At 37.8% G+C, this 13,905-nt stretch overlaps 1 protein-coding gene across 6 annotated transcripts in view; it reads right to left on the bottom strand.

Annotated features, from left to right (window-relative positions):
- Positions 1-13,905, bottom strand: part of ATM (ATM serine/threonine kinase) — an 80,063-nt gene that overhangs the window by 23,883 nt on the left and 42,275 nt on the right. For all 6 annotated transcript variants that reach the window (XM_055803076.1, XM_055803075.1, XM_055803074.1 and 3 more), the window contains 12 exons: positions 13,472-13,643; positions 12,915-13,056; positions 12,104-12,280; positions 11,542-11,716; positions 6,450-6,537; positions 5,946-6,101; positions 4,906-5,014; positions 4,007-4,095; positions 3,809-3,911; positions 2,467-2,615; positions 895-999; positions 265-384 (listed from right to left, as the gene is read on the bottom strand). In XM_055803076.1, the coding sequence (XP_055659051.1) occupies positions 265-384; positions 895-999; positions 2,467-2,615; positions 3,809-3,911; positions 4,007-4,095; positions 4,906-5,014; positions 5,946-6,101; positions 6,450-6,537; positions 11,542-11,716; positions 12,104-12,280; positions 12,915-13,056; positions 13,472-13,643 (1,585 nt within the window). The remainder of the gene's footprint in view (positions 1-264; positions 385-894; positions 1,000-2,466; positions 2,616-3,808; positions 3,912-4,006; positions 4,096-4,905; positions 5,015-5,945; positions 6,102-6,449; positions 6,538-11,541; positions 11,717-12,103; positions 12,281-12,914; positions 13,057-13,471; positions 13,644-13,905) is intronic.

Here is a 13,905-nt window from a genome sequence, read left to right on the forward strand (position 1 = left end):
AAGAAAGCAATTATCTAAAAAACAGTATTGGCACAGTATCAAATAATTAAAACTAGACCATGACTAAATCCATCTGGAAATAGGGAATCTAGATTTGTCTTCACATAGTAATGTTAAAATCTTTTATTTTTTAAGTTATATTTTTTAAGATGAAGTTTGAGATATTCATGCATAAAATTTGTTGAGGTGGTTTTATTTTTGTGCCAGACTTGATTACCAAAAATCCTGAAAACTAAGGAGTATGAAACAAGCTTAAAAAAATACCTGGAGAACAGCAGACCGATATTTTCCAACTCTCCAATTAGCTGTAGTCTGCAAAGAGTTGGATATAATGAATAAACAGACTCCAGACTGCCTTTACACAGCTCTTCTACTTCATTCACTCTATGGATTTAACAGAGAAATAGTAAATTATTATTTTTTAATATCCACAAGTAATTCCAAGTATCCATAACACAATTTCCATACAGCAACCAGAATTGAAACAGCAACACTATTCAGTTCAGAAATATTTTGTATTACCATTGAAGTTCAAAAAATTAAGTTTGTCAATAATCAAAAACACTGTAAGCATATATAAACTCCAAAGCCTATCTGACAGCTCAGCTAAAGAAGAGCAGTCAGCATTTAAATCCACTTAAAAGAACTGCAAAGTAAGGGATGTATACTACAGGAAATGTATCTTCAATTAGCAAACAAATTGTATATGCACAACAGACAAATTTAAGTTAATCAACTTAGAAATGAAGTTGCAGTCCATAATTTTTAATTTTATTCTATGCATGAGTCTTTATTCAAGCCCATAAACCCCCATAATAGTCTTTCATGCATAACTTGTGAGTACAAGGTCTCTTTCTCCCTAACAGCAGAGTATGAGCATTTGCATGCAGTTACCTGGCATCTTTAAGACTCTCATAGAAAGCAGAGAATTCCTTATCTCGTAAAGACTGAAGAGCATCATACAACGATTCATGGTACCCTGGTCTTCCTGTCTCATCTCTTACAAATAAAACAAAAGTAACATAAAATAAAAAGAAAATTATAATTCTCTACAAAGAAGTCAATTTTATCTTTATGACAAGTATTTTTTAGTAGTTTACTTTCTGCAGTTGGATGGATTGCTGTTTTGCATGCAACTTTGTAAGCTTTAAATTAATTGAGTATGTTATAAATTCATGCTGTTCTTTTAAAGCAAAGAAAAAAAAGTAATTGTCAAAATGTTTGGCACATGGAGAATATATCCCAGTTTCTATCAAAAATATAACAGAACTAACTGCACAATAAAAATTTAAATACAACCCATTTCTCAGTATTATGCTGAAAGATACATATTACAGTATATATGCAACTTCAATTCAGAATTAACATTTTTTTTACATTTAACTTCAGCAATATTTTAAAAAAGGAAAATATAAAGAAAATTGGAAGGCTGAAAAAACCCACAGTGTTCAATCCAATTTTCTCTTTGCCTTTTCACTTTTCTTTCTGCTTCTCTTTGACCCTCCTCTTTCCTGCCATCTCAGTTCTCTCCCATCTTACATGTTGCTTTTCTGCTCCTGTATTAAAGCTGAATATTCTAGTTGCCTAAGAGGTTTACAACCAAAGAGGTTTATAGAGACCCCAACCCAGGGACAAATAAAGCCCACCCATATGAAGTTTGTTCTGATTGTGGCACAACATATGCCCTTCAAAAGGGTATATACTGTCTGTGAAGTCCTCCAGGTGCTTCTAAACAATGATCTTAAGACAGTGCAGGAGAAGAGAATGAACACACCAAGGGTATGTTCCCCAAACCCATCTCTCTATAAGAGTCTTAGGAGAAAAATCCTCCATCCTCCTGACTACTGAAAGTTACCGAAGTTACTGGATTACTGAAGACCCCATCATGTAACTTCTGCTTTTACCAAAATGTAGTGAATCTATTCTGTATTCCTCCTAAAATGTGTGATGATGTAGGTGTACTAGAAAGGGACAGAGTTCACACTAGATCCTGGCCAGTCATATGAAGTAAGTAAAGCCAGGCATCTGACATTACACAAAAGATTACTTCTTTTGAGGGAATAGCCATGAATCAGCACTGGTAGCTGCTTATCCAGGTCTTGATAACCTTTTGTAGCTTACCAAGTGGTATTTTCCCCATTTTATTATAGACTAAATATTAAAAAAAATCTATCCATCATATGTACTTCAGATACATCTATTATCTGTCTCAAAAATGGAAAATTTCAGTTTATAGTTATGAACAATCAAAAAGAAGAATCAACTGCATACAGTTTCCCAGGAAAAGGAAAAGTGTTGTGCATACAAAATAGACAGGTCTAAGCAAAAAAAACTTTTTCAGTTCAATGATTAAGATAAATTAGGTGACCTGCTTCACTGAAATGATATTCTAATGTCATCTTTTTGCTTGGAACTGAAACCATTGCCTTTCACTTAAAGAACTAGGAAAATCGTAAGCTGGTTTACTTGACAGAAGAGACGTGGCCCCACTGCATATTCCTCCACGCTGCCTGGTAGCGTATTTCCTGCAGTTCTGCACACCACTCAGTGTTTTCATGTTCCAGTCCTTTTAAGTACGTGGAAAGGGTGTGGCAAAGCCCAAAATTCTGCAAAGCCTGGAATTAACAAAATTACTTGAAGTTGGTTATTATTTCTCTAATAAACTGAACTGTTTATTTTAAAAGGCTTTGTTTTACCTTTAGGAACAAAAAAGCCTTTGAGGGTAAGGCAGAACCATATGTGTTTCTAAACTCAGCACTATGTAAGATAAAAACTTTTCAGTAAGACTACTAATCACAGTATCAATACCTGCAACCCCAGAAAAATTATTTCAGTACTACTGTGGCTGGCATTCTTTGAAATAAATTTCCATGTTGTGTTACAAATGAAATATCTGCTCACATTTCTCCATTCCATCATTCCTATATACAGACTGTCAAAACTGGTTAAACTTCTTGACCTGTTTTTCTTGGTGGGGATTTGAAAAAGTTTTCTACAACTCCTAAAATCCTATCTGTTTGAAGACCATAATGACTTTATAGTTGTGACAACGTCTCCAGGTTATGCGCACAGGCATTATGAAGGAGAAACACAACGGAATTTTAACCATTATATATAGATATGTATTTATTTATATACATATAAATATTTAAATATTTATTTAATATTTGTGTTCATATAAATATTAAAATATATAATATTTTTATTTATATTTAAATCTAAATAAATGAATAAATTATATATATAAAATAATTTGGGGTAGGAAAAGTACCATAGGAAAATGAAAATGAAGGGAAACACAGATATACCTCTGCTATTATTATTACAGAACTGGTGTAAACATTTTTAGGCTAAAAAAGCAACATATTTTTACAGGATCAAAATAAGACATCAATTCTATTTATTTCTTTAATCAGAAATACCACAGCTTCAGTAAGATAGCTGCCACAATGGAGAGGTTTAAAGAATGAGATGGAAAAAACAACTGATTACATTACTTTCTATATCCTGTCATTTAAGGATTTAGGCCAAATTCTGTATAAAATTTACTACATTTATTTTGCAACATTTCACAAAATTCATTACCCAAGACAGGGATTATGGGTGAGTGACAAGAGAACTAGAAGCCTTAATGTTTTCATGACAAATACTGAGTTGTCTTATACAGTTTGGATGCTTATGGCAGTAGCCTTGACTTGACCAAAGAGATCTCTTTTAGTCCTAAAACAATTCTGCATTTACTACAAATGACTCTAAGTACAACGGATATCAATTCCTACAGTCATTTCCTATTATAAAATAAAATTACCTCTATTATTCCTGCCTGGCAAGTAGATGGAGAGAGGCTTGCTTCAAGGTCATATGTTACAAGGGCTTTCTCCCATACTGCTTCATGCTCGTATGTTCTTATCCTGTTGTAAGTTAACAAGAAGTTTTCAGTTTAAGTTCCTTACTAATAAATGAAAGCAGTGACTTTAAAAAACATAAGAACATTAATAAATTATACCGTGCTAATGGCTGTAACATTCTTCCTCCACCACAGCCATAGAGACTGTCAGGTTCTCCAATGCTTCTATATATGTCCATGAGAAGGTCCTAGAACATGAGCCATAAAATGAAGAAGTACCTCTTTCAGAACCAGTTCAAGTGAGTTTTATATGTATCAAGTAAGCTTATAAATACAAGTCCTTCCATGTAACATGTTATCATTGCTTAGTTTTCCTTTACGCAGTACCTGAACCTGCTGTCATCACAGGAAGAAAAGTTTTGTACTAGAACAAAACTGTTCAGGACTACCTAACTTCTCTGCCAAATTATTAAAAAAAACTAGCGCTGGGCCCTAGACAGACAAAAGCAGAAAAGTTGAAAGTGGTTGAAAAGCAGAAGGCAGTAAGCAGTACTGAATGAGTATCAGGCACACCAGGTAAGCAATGCAAGCACAGTTCTGCAATACTGAACTATGGAAAGAAGTAACTTAGACAAGATTACTGAATCAGATTTTATGTATTAAATAAACTTGCAGGATATAATACTACTTCAGTTTGGATTATTACAACTTCCTACACTATTTGCTGATTTCGAACATATTGCTCTGACAAAACAAACTGAAAAATACTTGGCGGGTTACCACCATGAGGTCAGTTCTTTAGGGAAACAAAGTCTGCGTTGCTGCAATTTAAAATCTGCCAGTTAATTAGTGTTTCAGGAGAATAGATCCTGAATTTAACTTGTCCAGCAAGGCTATTGAGTTCACTTTGAATCACAGCATGAGGAGAACTTTCAAATACAGTTTTTGAAGTTCAACTATAGATGCCTTCAGCTCAGATGAAACCTACTGTTAACTACAATTATATGAGATTATATATATATATATATGCTTTCGGATTATGAAGCACACACACGTACCTGTAAACTTATGCCAGTTTCTTCTTTACTTTTTTCATTCAAAGTAGTAATAATTGTTCTTTGACTTTCTTCTTCAAACACCAAACTCTTGGCTGCTTTAAAAGACAACCTAAAGGAAATATTTCAGCCAGTACAGTTAAATGAAATTACATACAAAGAAGTAAAGAAATTCTGAAACTACACTTATGAAGTATGGGGCACAAACACCAAATGCACGATCAGGTCGGATGTATCCCCCCCCACATTATTCAAAATGGCTCTCCCGCAGAATGACAAAGTGATCAGCTGAACTGAGAATATCAGCATCAAGGAATTTCAACATCAAGGTGGTTTTTCAGAGGAAAAAAAACCAAACCACCTTGTCTATTTCTAATCTTTCATTAAATCAAATTGCTTTGGTCAATGCTCTCTTCTGGGAAAGAATAAAAGCAACTACATAGTATATATGCTTACAACCATACTTTTGCTATACATTCACTGCCTTAAAGTTACCTGTTGCCAAAATGAAGCTAGTAAATTAGTTACATGTTTTGATCTTGCTAGACCAGAAGACAAGCTTAAGTACCAATTATAGAAGAAAACTCCTTCTGCAAGGATCGTTCAGCTCTACCCATACAATTCTGGTCATGACTCTGGTTTCTTTCTTCCCTTGATTCACTTCTGCCTGTAATTTAGCCACTAGCACACTATTAATTATGAGAAATAGAATCTGAAAAGTGTTCAGTTTATAAAGGGAGATTCACTATGGTTTAATATCCAGAAGCATTAGCTTTAGTGAAGTTTCTCCAGAACACACACTACTAAGAAAACCTGGTTAGAAGTCAAAACAACACTATTTTGAGTGTGTCACAGTTAGCAAATTAGCAAAGTTGGGATCACATTCAAGGACTGGTGGAAATATTTTCCAGGTAAATACACACACCTAAAGAATTCTTTTAAGGTTTCCTTGATTTTTCACGTAACAAAACACTACTGGGACACCCAAAACATGATCCATTTTACCCAAAATGTCAAGAAACTGCTTTCCTCAAGCCTTGTACCTTTCTTGCTGCTTGTCTATATTTATCTTGTCTGCGTAGATTTCTGCATAGAGCAAGGCTGTGAAGTGAGCAGCACAAGACTGTGCTGCTATAGCAACCTCAAGATAATTCAGATCTAGCCAGAAGCTGTCATCAAAAACCGTACCTGAAACAGATCTGATTAAATAAGAATTTTATTATTGCTGTAACAGGCCTTCCCTCTAACATTAAACAAAATAAATCCAATCTAACAATAAAGCTTTCCAAAGGCTAAATTTATCTTAGACCCCCTCAAACCAATACCACAAATAGTTTAATCAACAAATTTTTAGAAAACTCCTTCAGCATAGATAGAACACTTTAAAGCTACCTGTATCACTTCTGTAACAAATGCAAGGTCACTACTACTTCATTGTTAAACTGACATGTTCTCTACCACATCCTTCTTCCTTAATCTACAGCATCAACAGATCTTAGAACATTCATAATTAAACAAAAGCAACATTTTGGAAAGCTGTAATTCACCTCTTTTGTCTTCTTAAGTAATCAACAACAGCAAGCATGGCTCGTCGAGATACTTTATCCAGACTTCTAAAATTATGGGCTTCTTGCTCTGGGATACGTATTTCAAAAGAAAGAATATAATGAACTTTTACCATAACACATCCATTTACAAAATAAAAAGGTGTATTTTGTACTCAATAAAATAACTAAAAACTTCCTTGGACAGCATTTCCAAAATTAAGTTGTCACAAAATGTATTTCTTCCCCTTCTATGATGTTAGTGACATTACAGTAGTTTATATCACAATTTTCTTTATCAAATTTTCTTTGCAGCAATAATTTATGGATTTTATTTCTTCTTACAGAATTCAGAGATGATCCAATATTGTTGCACAAAGCTCCACAACAGACCTCTTCCCTTAGGCTTGAGTCATATAAAGTTATTCCAAAGCCACAGAAATACTCATTAGTACCTTTATTGTAGATTTTATAGAGTGCATATGCTTACACAAAAAACACTTATCACCCACACAGACACATACTTTTAAAGGACTTATATTTCCATGCCTTGTTTCTGGATTAAAAAAAAAAATCAGATAGCTACAGGCTGTATTCAGGTAATTGGGTTAATAATTTTTTCCATTTTTTGGACATTTTTACTTTATAAATTACAAGAAGCAAGACACAAGGATAGCATAAGCAAAGGTTCAATTACTACTACACTACAGTAAGATGCAGAACTATAAATTCCCCCTAAAGCAAAAGCCACTTAAAAAAGAAGTATATTGGCATTTTGTGTGTTTCAACAAACAGAAATGAATAATGCTTGCTTAATTTCCACTTCTACCAAAGACTTTACAGGAGGAACACCAGCTCCTTCTTTATAAGACATCTCCCACGTGCTTAACTTTCGAAAGACACACAGTGGGAACACCTGACTCTCAGTTCCTAACGCACCATGACGTTTTACTCTCCAGATCCACCCCCATGCTCTGCACTACTTGCAAATGCAGATACAGTGTCTCAAAGGCAGGGTCCATTCTGTTAGCACTCTACAGTCAATGCCCCAAAGACATTGCCACCTCCTCATTCATAATTTGGTAAGATGCATAACTGAAAATTTCTGAAAGAATAATATTTTAGTACCAGAAAATACTGACGAATCACAGGAAAGAAAAGGCACTGGCCAAGAAAACTGGAAGAAAAAAGTTATTCTTTGCAACTTGTTGAACAACAGACCAAATGACTATAATTGGAATCATAAACTGTCAGCATGCTGTTCATAGAATCATAGAATGGTTTGGGTTGGAAGGGATCTTCAATATCATCTAGTCCCAACCCCTCTGCCATGGGCAGGGACACCTCCCGCTAGACCAGGCTGCCCAAAGCCCCATCCAGCCTGGCCCTGAGCACTGCCAGGGATGGGGCAGCCACAGCTGCTCTGGGCAGCCTGTGCCAGTGCCTCACCGCCCTCACAGGGAAGAACTTCTGCCTAATGTCTAATCTAAATCTACCTTCTTTCAGTTTAAAGCCATTCCCCCTTGTCCTATCACTACATGCCCTTGTAAAAAGTCCCTCTCCAGCTTTCCTGTAGGTCCCTTTAGGTACTGGCAGGCTGCTGTAAGGTCTCCCTGGAGCCTCCTCTTCTCCAGGCTGGACAACCCCAACTCTCTCAGCCTGTCTTTATAGGAGAGGTGCTCCTGCCCTCTGATCATCTTCGTGGCTCTTCTCTGGACCTGCTCCAACAGGTCCCATGTCTTTTTTTAAGTTGGGAGCCCCAGAGCTGGATGCAGCACTCCAGGTGGGGTCTCAGGAGAGCAGAGTAGAGGGGGAGAATCACCTCTCTTGACCTGTTGGCCATGCTTCTTTTGATACAGCCCAGGATACAGTTGGCTTTCTGGGCTGTAAGTGCATACTGCCAAGTCATGTTGAGATTCTTGTCAACAACCACCCCCAACTCCTCCCGCTCAGGGCTGCTCTCAATCCATTTTCTGCCCAGCCTGTATTTGTGCTTGGGATTGCCCCAACCCACATGAAGGACCTTGCACTTCCGTCTTTTTGAACTTCATGAGGTTCACACAGGCCCACCTCTCAAGCCTGTTAAGGTCCCTCTGGATGCCACCCCTTCCAACCATGTTGCCAACTACACCACAGAGCTTGGTGTTGTCAGCAAACTTGCTGAGGGTGCACTCAATCCCACTGTCCATGTCCCCAACAAAGATGTTAAACAACACCAGTCCCAACACTGACCCCTGAGGAATGCCGCTCATCACCAGTCTCCACTTGGACATTGAGCCATTGACCTCAACTCTTTGAGTTTGACCATCCAGCCAATTCCTTACCCACCAAGTGGTCCATCCATCAAATCCATGTCTTTTCAGTTTTGGGACCACAATGTCATGTGGGACGGTGCCAAATGCTTTGCACAAGTCCAGGTAGATGATGTCAGTTGCTCTTCCCTTATCCAACAACACAACACCATCATAGAAGGCCATCAAACTTGTCAAGCACAATTTGCCCTTAGTGAAGCCATGCTGGCTGTCACCAATCACCTCCGTATTCTCAACACGCCTTAGCATAGTTTCCAGGAGGATCTGCTCCACGACCTTGCCAAGCAAAGAGGTAAGACAGACCCAGGAACTACAGGCCAGCCATACTTTTCTGCCTTTTTTTAAATGGGGGTTACGTTTCCCCTTTTCCAGTCAGCGGGAACTTCACCAGACTGCCAGGACTTCTCAAATACAATGGATAGTGGCTTAGAACCTTCATCTGCCAGTTACCTCAGGACCCACAGATATGCATCTCATCAGATGTCACAGACTTGCACACCTTCAGGTTCCTTAGATGGTCTCAGACCTGATCTTCTCCTATGGTGGGTCATTCTCCATTCTCCCAGTCCCTGCCTTTGCCTCCTGCAACTTAGTCTGTGTGGCTGGAGCACTTGCCAGTGAAGACTGAGGCAAAAAAGTCATTGAGTACCTCAGCCTTCTCCATATCCCAGGTAACCAGGTCTCTCATTTCCTTCCAGAGAAGGCCCATGTTTTCCCTACTCTTCCTTTTATCACCAGTGCACCTATAGAAGCTTTTCTTCTTGCTCTTGACATCCCTGGCCAGATTTAATTCTACCAGAGATTTAGCTTTCCTTACCTGATCCCTGGCTGCTTGGAGAATTTCTCTGTATTCCTCCTAGGCTACCTGTCCTTGCTTCCACCCTCTGTAGGCTTTCTGTGTGAGTTTCTCCAGGAGCATCTTGTTCATCCATGCAGGCCTCCTGGTGTTTTTGCCTGACCTGCTCTTTGTTGGGATGGATTGCTCCTGAGCTTGGAGGAGGTGATCCTCATTGAATACTAACCGGCTTTCTTAGGCCCTTCTTCCCTCCAGGGCTTTATCCCATGGTACTGTACCAAGCAGGTCCCTGAAGAGGCCAAAGTGTGCTCTCCTGAAGCCAAGGGTAGTGAGCTTGCTGTACATCCTTCTTGCTGCCCTAAGGATCTTGAACTGCACCGTTTCATGGTCACTGCAGCCAAGGCTGCCCTTGAGCTTCACATTCCCCACAAGCCTTGCCTTGGTGATGAGAACAAGGTCCAGCACAGCACCTCTCCTTGTTGGCTCCTCTATTACTTGGAGAAATGTCCTGGGTTTGGCTGGGATGGAGCTAATTTTCTTCTTAGTAGCTGTACAGTGCTGTGGTTTGGATTTAATATGAGAATAACATCGGTAACACACTGATGGTTTAGTTGCTGCTAAGTAGTGCTTACTCTAAGTCAAGGGCTTTTCAAGTCTCCCAAGCTCTGCCAGTGAGGCGGTACACAAGAAGCTGGGAAGGAGCATAGCAGGACAGCTGACATGAACTAGCCAAAAAGGTATTCCATACCACAGAATGTCATGCTGAGTATATATGCTGGGGGAAGTTGGCCGGGAGCTGCAGATTGCTCCCTGGGGACTAGCTGGGCATTGGGCAGTGCATGGTGAGCAATGGCATTGTGCATCACTTGGGTTTTTTCCCTTGGGTTTTATTCCTCTCTCTCCCTCTCCTCATTACAATTATTATTGTTGTTGTTATTATTATTTATTATTTTTATTCCAATTATTAAACTGTTCTTATCTCAGCCTACAGGTTTTACCTCTTCCCAATTCTCTTCACTATCCCAACAGGGCAGCGGAGAGAGAATGAGCAACTGTGTGGCACTTAGTTGCTGGCTGGAATTAAACGATGACAATCTTGTTTTGGCACCCAGTGTGGGGCTCAAAGGGTTTTGATGACAGATCTGACCAGAGCACGTTAAAACGAATTTGTTATCAGCATGTATTATATTTAATAGTCACTGGTCACAATGTTAATTTATCTGCTCTCAGAGTTGCTGCACATGGTATCACGGTTGCATTATCTAAGACCTTACTTGCAGTATGTGTTCCCTGCTGTGGTGTTTATCACCCTTGTGGGCCTAGGCTAAGGTTATCATTGTGTTGTATTTTATAATACTGGCTTATGATATGATAGAATCGCTGGTCATGAAACTAATCTGGTATGTGTACTCTGCGTTGTTGTCACCTGTGTACTTTGGGAGCCATTTAGTTGGAACTATTAATAATTACACTTTTTGCCTTTTCTCCTCAGAGAGCCAACCTACAGGGAAGACATCTTCCTACGTCTTCCTTCCTTCCTCCTTTCCTTCCTTCTTTGTCTTTTGAATGTATAGGGAGACCATTACCAACATTAGGCAGAAGGGCCAAGGCTTTTTTCCAAGGGGGAAATCCAGGAAACTGCCTTTAATTGCTCATGTTTGAGTAAGAGAGGAATTTAACTGCTATCCGTCATCTTAAGAAACAGCCCATGAGTCGGTCTTGCAGTACACAACATTGGATCACATCTAAATTCAGGAAGTAATAAACATATCCAGTTGTGAATAAGGAAAGAAGCTATACAGAAGAAACTACTTGGACACTGCCAATGAACACCTTCAAAATTACTGGTATATCCACTGAAAAAGATCAAACAATTGGACAGAAGTTTCTAAAATTCTGTCTGCCTACAAGTGTGTGTCACATGTTTGATGTCACAAGATCATTTTTTCTACAACTTTTCAGTTGAAATAAAAATATGTAACGTTACCTGAATCAGAATTTGCAAGTGTAGTAGATCTACTAGATGAGGCAAATCTGCAACAGGCTGTAAAAAACTTCTGGATATGAACTGACAGAAGATTTCTCCAGGAGTCATCCGAGCCATGAAGAAGCATATCATGAATCAGATATGGAAGCAAAGTTTGACACAAGTTTGTTTTCACCTAGAAAACAATCATGCATAGCAGCTGCTTAAGAAAACCACATGTTTTTCTTTCTCACACTATAACCAAACTGACAACTACTCAAAGTAATGCTTGAGAAAGAACATGTAGCATGGAAAAAGTAAACCACTCAACAGGGCTATGCTGGTGTTCAGTTAACGTAGTCATATAAAGTTCATCTATGTTTACAATTATCTCTCAAATCTTGTATTTCAAGAGTTTATTTTATGGGTATCTGCAGTATCTGACTACAAAGGATCTGAATTACTGTTAAGAAGAAGTAGTAACCTAACAGCAGAAATGACTATTTGCTACCAAGGCAAGTAATCAAATTTCTGTGCATCACAGCGTGCATACATATATATACATACATATAATTTAGCTCACCTCACATAGCGGCTTCATTAACTGGAGAACTTCATTTTGCACACCACCACTGTCCAGTATTGAACTAGTTAGGCGCTTGATCCAGGTCTCATGACTTTCGCCCAGAGGAATCCACAGGTTTGTGTCATCCAAAGTGTCTAAAGGAGCCTCCGTATCTTTAGCAGGTACTACAAAAAACTGGAAGGAAAATACACATATTGCAAATATAAATAAATTCTACAGTTAAAAAAACATACTGCAATATGCGCAGATTAAAACATATTAAATATTAACTGTGCTTTAATTGATTGACAATATCAATTTTGTTCATGGAAATGTAACTTTTTCCAAGGAAACCTGAAAGTATTAAAAAAAATTTTACTGATAACATTAACAAGGCCACATTAGACATCACGTTTAGGTTACAAATCAAAAGTTTGACAATTAGGATATATCTGATCTATGGTTGATTATGCACCTTTCTTTTCTGACCTATTTTCCACTATTTTTTTGCATGAAATGATACTGGAATCCCGAGGATGAATGTATTAATTTACTGAGTATGTAATCAAAAAGGCCCTGTCTAATAACGTTAAGTACACAGATTTCTAATGTCATTTCTGATTTGAAGAAGCTATAAATGCTGGAAAGGAAAGAAGAAACAGATGTATGAAAGCAATCACATTTGCAATCAGAATGCTGAAAAGTCCAAATTCTGCATTCATCAAAGCCAATCTCAAAAATATTTTCACATTTACTTTTTTTTTAATATGTATTTTTATGTTTTCTCTACCCCATAAGCCATACAAATTAGATATATCAGAAGAAGTACCTTTTTCCTAGACATTCTGAACGGCTGTAAATAGATTAACATGGGATCAGCTTTATTTTTATAAACTTCCCAAAATTCACTGCCAGACTTGGTGGCTAATATGTTTTTCAAACAGGAGACAGCTGCAGCTCTAACATCAATACTGAAAGAATAATATATACAACATCATTATTACTCATTTAATTCAGATACTTTATTTTCAAAATCACCTTTATAAACATACCAAAAAAAAAATTCCACAGTCTAACAACATGTGCATCAAATCAGAAAATTTTGGACCAGGATATGCCATTGAATATTTTGTTACAAAGCAAAGCCTCAGTATTTGCTCCTCTATAGCACAGAAGAGACCCTCTGGCTCAACTCCAACTAGACAATTTCTGGGAAACATCTAAGCTTGACTGGGTAAGTCATCTGAGCCTTGAACAAGTACATGGCTGGACATTAACCGGTGTTAGTAACACTTTCAGAGTGTGGCTCTGAGGTGATTTGAACAACATACAACTTAATGGATCCTATTAAGCTTTGAACAAAAGAAATTAAGTAAGTATACTCACCAATTATCTGTTAAAGCAATATTTATTTGAGATAACATTATGAAGACCCACTGAAGTTTTCTATCTTCAAGTAAGTCCACTGCTTTAGAATCCAGTGCATGTTCAGCACGCTGAAGAGCTATGGTGGAGAAATCCATGGGACCTATTTCTCCCAAGCAGCTTCCAACAGCCTCTGCAAATGCACGTAATTTTATAGTCTTACTCACACTAAAACAAGGTCTCACCCTAAAAAAGCTGCAACTAATATAAACTACTTCTAGAACTGAGATTACTATGGGTAAAAAGCTGAAACATTTATAAAAATATTACTTGAGGAACTTTATGATTAAAATTACATGTAAACAAGCTCTGCAGCTTAAGACTCATTAGTGATACGCTTTCTAACTCAATTTTCTAGGAGTGCCTATGGCTCTGGATTTTGCAGTTTAAATCAG

The sequence above is a fragment of the Falco peregrinus genome, chromosome 4, assembly GCF_023634155.1.
Source record: "Falco peregrinus isolate bFalPer1 chromosome 4, bFalPer1.pri, whole genome shotgun sequence".
Classification (NCBI taxonomy): Eukaryota; Metazoa; Chordata; class Aves; order Falconiformes; family Falconidae; genus Falco; species Falco peregrinus.